At 37.7% G+C, this 5,720-nt stretch overlaps 1 protein-coding gene across 2 annotated transcripts; it reads left to right on the top strand.

Moving 5' to 3' along the window:
• Positions 1-498: 498 nt before the first annotated feature.
• On the top strand, positions 499-2,735 carry LOC113343442. Of its 2 annotated transcripts, XM_026587620.1 has the most exons (4): positions 499-650; positions 744-800; positions 1,335-1,763; positions 2,614-2,735. In XM_026587620.1, the coding sequence occupies exons 3-4, from the start codon at positions 1,337-1,339 to the stop codon at positions 2,619-2,621; spliced, it is 435 nt and encodes a 144-aa protein (XP_026443405.1). In that variant the 5' UTR covers positions 499-650; positions 744-800; positions 1,335-1,336; the 3' UTR covers positions 2,622-2,735. The 2 variants fall into 2 exon arrangements, with proteins under 2 accessions (XP_026443405.1, XP_026443404.1); XM_026587619.1 differs by lacking the exon at positions 2,614-2,735 and having other exon boundaries at positions 1,335-1,939.
• Positions 2,736-5,720: the final 2,985 nt, after the last annotated feature.

The raw sequence follows: 5,720 nt of genomic DNA, 5'->3' as shown, positions 1-5,720 counted from the left end.
GTGTTAGGGGTATTTGTGGCAAGAGAGGAAAATGAGTTGAAATTTGGAGTTTAAGGTTCAACTTGTAGACACGTGGTGAATGCTTAGGTTGACACGGATTCACTTTGTGCTAGGGGTGTTTGTGGTAAGAGAGGAAAATGAGTTGAAATTTGGAATTTAGGGTTCAACTTGTAGACACGTGGTGAATGCTTAGGTTGACAGAGATTCACTTTGTGCTAGGGGTATTTGTGGCAAGAGAGGAAAATGAGTTGAAATTTGGAATTTAGGGTTCAACTTGTAGACACTCGGTGAATGCTTAGGTTGACACAGATTCACTTTGTGCTAGGGGCATTTGTGCAAGAGAGGAAAATGAGTTGAAATTTGGAATTTAGGGTAGGTTGACAGAGATTCACTTTGTGCTAGGGGTATTTGTGGCAAGAGAGGAAAATGAGTTGAGTTATCTGCCGGGGCTAATTTCTTTCTAATTATCATCTGCAACTTAGAAAGTGAGAAGGAAAAACTGAGAGTGAAGAGGAAAATCAGTCGAACTCAGTGAAATCATATTCTGGATTTTGTTCCGAGAGGGAGATAGTGAAGATCGTGAACTCGCGAATTTTTAGCACATCAAGTTTATCTGAATAAGAGATGGGTTTTATTCCTGACTGTTATAGGTTGGGATATAGTCAGTATTGTTAATGTGTTTTTCTTAGGTCGATTTCATCTGTGTTCTCCTATGTTTCTAATCTAGCTTCTATGTGTTTAAGGTGTTTCTTGTATTGACTGGCGGTCGGCAGAGCTTCAGGTTTCATTAGAGGTTTGAGGTGCGAATTTACACTACTCTTGTGCAACCATTGATGTCTTTTACAAACTATGCCTGTACATTTAAACAAATTCATGCATTGTTTTCTTTACCTACGCCTTATTGTTGTAAATTATGTATAACTTAGATGCTAACTTCTGTAAATAGTATGTATACCTATCTATCACAACCACTGTAACTATATGTCCAGTAAAGCTATCTATGTATAATATCCTTTTCAAAAACCTTTAGACGAACATGTTTTTCAAAATCCGTTTTTTCTTGAAACATAGTAACTATAATTCTTGTGTAAAGTTATTTCAGTACTTTTGATCTCTTGTCTTTTGCGAGGGAGTCTCTTGCTGTTCTCTCTTTCGAATATTACTATTGTAAATTCTTTACTTCACTTTAACCAACTTAGTATTGACGAATTCAGACAGAATTATATCTTAAGTTTAGGTTGTGTACGTTAATACGGATTGCTGGCTAGTGGGGCGTTACAGAGTTGGTCACATACTGTTTGTTTAAATTTCTCAATCAATTTTTGTTTATACAGTGATGGCGGAAAGAAAGGGTTCAGCCCTACTTCTTTTTTGGGCGATTGCACTTAGCTTGGGGGCCTTTGGGTTTTCAATTGCTGCAGAACATAGAAGGAGTACAGGTTCAATTCTTATGGATGAAAAGACGGGCGGATGGTACTGCGTTTATAAGTCAGATATAGCAACTAGTTACGGGGTTGGTGCATCTTTGTTTCTGTTAGCAAGTGAATCACTAATTATGGCAATTACTAAGTGTATGTGTTTCGGGAAACCTTTAGCACCTGGGAGTAGTCGAACTTGGTCGATTATGTATTTTACATGTTCGTGGATGACTTTTTTGGTTGCGGAGGCATTGATTATTGTTGGGGCAACGAAGAATGCTTATCATACTAAGTATAGGTCGGTGATTTATGCGCAGGATTGGACTTGTGAAACGTTACGCAAAGGTGTGTTCATTGCTGGAGCTGTGTTTGTCATTGTTACAATGATTCTTAATGTGTTTTTTTGTATGTACTTTGTGAAGGCTACAACTCAGATTACTCAGACAACTGAAAACCCGACTGTTGAAATGACTACTAACCCATAGGCAGTGACGGAGGTATACTGAGAATCTGAGGTGTAGTCTATGTTTTCTTATCTTAAAGTTGAATGAGAAGGTGATGTATATGGTTGGATGTTGTTATAGTTATTGTTATGAGTATGGTAGTAGTCGCTGTTGGAACATGTAATTTGTAATAGTCTAGAATGTTCCAAAGAAGTGTAGAAAATTGTCGAACACAAGCACTTTGGAATGTGCTACAGTTGGCTAATAGAATGTTATAGAGAATGTGAGGTCAGTCAAAGTCCTCGTTATAGAAAGGTTGTTAGCAGATAGAGTATTCTAGAGAGGGTCTTATACTAGAATACTAGAGAGAGTTCTAGACAGTCTGTAGTCGGTTTGTATTGCCTATAAATAAGCAGATCCTATAAAGTTCAAATTTACAAAGTCCTTGCTTCCACCTTCACCACTAGAGTTCCTGGAGCTCTATACGAGCAACACCACTATGCTCGTATATCTCCGAAAATATAGTTCAACGTCAAAATTATAAGAATTTCTAACAGTCGCAGAACTAAAAAATTCATGTAATAAGGTGCAAAAACTAGAATTCTATTTAGTATTTGAAACATGGAAATGTTGATCCTACTTTATTTGATACTTAGATGTTTACAACTTAATAGTAGATTGTTAATTTTGTTTCCGAATTTGATCTTGATGTTTCTATGTTCTTTACATTTTCTGCGTTTCTTGAGTTACAGGTATTTAAATGTTCTGGTGCTGCCAGCGATATTCTGTTAAGCATTCTCTTCCTCCGCTTACCATTAAGTTTATGTAAATGGTGTTCGTAAGATATGACATATGCTGTTATGTGTAATCTCGCTTTATTTTATCAGTTAGGTAGCATTCTGCACTAAGGTAGAAGAATTATTTCCAATTTTGCTGAATAAAATGATGAAGAAAGATTGCAGTTCTTCAATGATTAAGGATGTCAATGTCAGGATTAACATTTTGAAGAAAAGTTCATAAAATTGAAAATATGATTTTGTGTTGAATCTTTATTTATCAAGCTACAGGACTTGTTGCTGTTTGTGACTCAGGCAGAGAACATGCTCCTTGTACTGTTTATATTTCTAGGGAAAAACTGCTCTCTCTTGGAGGAACTTTCCAAATAATGATTTTGAGCTTAATTGACCTCCTGCATCTAAGACAGCTGCTGATCATCCAAGTCAGAGGAGATTGCTTAGCAGTTAATGGGTGTAGTTTGAATTTGTCAACTTCACCATCCAACCTGGCTAATGGAGATGGGATGGATTTCCCCAGGAAGTAACAAACGGATAAAGTGATAAAGACGGATAAGTATGGCTCTGATTCCTCATGTTGGATTCGGGGTAAGGTTAATATGACGTTTGGAGTTTCGTGTTGGCGGATTGCGGATGCGTCAGCTCTAATCTCTGAAAACTCTACTCTCTTTATACATTCAGGTAGAAACATCGTATTCTGGATTGATATTTGGTGTGGACGGATTCCACTTGCTAATGTTTTTCCTAATCTTCATAAATTAGAAAGAGACAAAAACATTAAGATTGCAGACATAATCTCATCGGAGGGTGGCTGGAAATTTGATTTCAAAAGAGTTCTAACAAGTGCAAAAGTGGACGATTTAGCTGCTACTTTCTCTTATTGGAGACTCCCCTCCAGCTATAGAGGGCTTACCGGATACTAGAAGATGGTCACTACATACATCAGGTACATTTTCTGTCAAAAACTTATGTAAGCATTTAATTAGGGACGAAGGTATCGAAGAGTTTCCATATACTTTTATTTGGAAATCATTTGTTCCCCTTAAAGTAGACTTCTTGATGTGGTGTACCATTCATGGTAAACTCAACTGTATTGATATGCTGCAATGTAGAGGTGTAGACATATATAACTGTTGTGTGTTGTGTGGGGATGATTTAGAAACTGAAGACCATCTGTTTCTGCATTGTGAAGTGGCTCGGAATATATGTTACCTCCTAATTGGTTTTGGGTCTTTCCTAAGAGTATGGATGATCTTGCAAAATCATGGCAGCACCCTTTGTTGAGTAATTCTGGTAAAATCATGTGGGAACTTATGCCTCCTGCCATTATGTGGGTCTTATGGAATGGAAGAAATCGTTGCATCTTACAATTACAATTTCAAAACTGATTTCCAGTTTTCTTTTTCTGCTGCCAAATTCATAGGTTGTTTTCTTAGATGGAGGCTTATTTGTGTTATTCCTCTAATCTTTGGAAATGATAAAAAACAACAGTAGCAATATCTTCTCATGGTTTCCGAAATTGATATTTTCTTTCAACAGGTGTGCTTCTTTGGCCAAGTTTCTAATGGATGTGGACTGGGAAGGTGACCTGAAAAAGTCTGCCAAAGAGTTGGAGATATTTGATTCTAAAGCAGTTGACGTCTGCAAGAGGCTGGGTACAAGCTACTCAAAGCAGTTATTCAGTATCTACCAAAGCAGAAAAGACCCTTATTTCCTTCCAGCTACAACTGCCAGCCATGGAGATCAGATCTCTAAGTAATGGATTGTTGTGTAAGTGGCCTTCACTTTTTGCACTAGGCATTGCAATCTTGCATATCCTTTTAACCTCCTCACGTGTTGTACACAGCAAATGGCACATTGGATGAGTATCTACTCTCCAATATAGTAAGTGATAGGATTTGTTTCCGTGCATGCCTTCAATTTGTTTCCGTCATCATCCTCTGTCATAGTCACATTGGATGCCTCCTGCCATTATGTGGGTCTTAGGGGTCTCATGGAATGCGAAGGATTTGGTACTTGCTTGGGCAGTTGCAGCGGGAAAACAAGTTCACTTGGATTTCTCAAGTTCTATAGAAAACTGGAAATCAGTTTTCTGTAATTGTTGTTCTATCAATTGGTAGCCCCCTGTACATTCACTCTTTTCTAATATAACTTCTTCTCTTCTGATCAAAAAAAAAATAAATGAGGACGGATTGCCAAATAAATCCTTCGATGATTGTGTTCAAGTTATGGAGATCCACTCTGTTGAGCCTACCTGGTTGAATGGGTTTGATTGGACGATGAGGAATGACGCATATCGACCTGTTTCTACAAAAGCTATATGGGAGGATGAAGAAGGTTACTGGGTTGTTATTAGCTTGCGGCTTGCCTTATACTGATTTACAGAAGGTAAAAGTCTCATGGAGGACCATTCTTACTTGTGGCGTCGTCAAGGTATCATGTGTTAGCACTGCAAGAATGCATTCATCAAACGAATCACCACGACATTCAAACTTGCAAATCCATCACCAGAGAACTGTCCGCCAGGAAAATTTGTTAGGAAAATCCAGCTTGCAACACGAATTCTGCAAGACGCGGAGCTTGAGGCTTACTTTGCCGAGTCTGGGAAGCTGCTCGATATGATGGTGCCTAAACATCGAGTTGGACCAGAATAACATGAGCTTCATGTTTGTCGTTGACCTCATCCTGGTTCCAATGACCTATTAACTTAATAGAATTTTTATCAATTACTCCCTCATATTCTGGAAAAGAGGTAGTATTATTTAAATTTGACGAATGAAGTAAAGAAGGGATGATCAAAATGGTTCGCATTTTCCTTTTTTGCTAACTTCATACCATCAATTAACTATTACATAGAAATTACATCGTTTCAATATGTTTTTATCGTCTTGCATTAGCATATGTTATTCTCTTTATGGTGATATCTGCATTTTTGAATTGGTCTTCTGTTCAAACTGAAAATGGTGACTTTTACCTTATTGTATAACCTAGGTTCTCATAGTCTACACCCTGACATATACCTTTTTCTTCCTTTGTAGACATGTATCACCTTGTTTTTGGACTTC

Source organism: Papaver somniferum, unplaced genomic scaffold (genome assembly GCF_003573695.1).
Source record: "Papaver somniferum cultivar HN1 unplaced genomic scaffold, ASM357369v1 unplaced-scaffold_6, whole genome shotgun sequence".
Taxonomy (NCBI): domain Eukaryota; kingdom Viridiplantae; phylum Streptophyta; class Magnoliopsida; order Ranunculales; family Papaveraceae; genus Papaver; species Papaver somniferum.
This window is presented reverse-complemented; position numbering and strand designations above follow the sequence as displayed.

Excerpts from the sequence above, each read along its gene's own strand:
- LOC113343442 (XM_026587619.1), top strand. The coding sequence starts at position 1,337 with ATGGCGGAAAGAAAGGGTTCAGCCCTACTTCTTTTTTGGGCGATTGCA.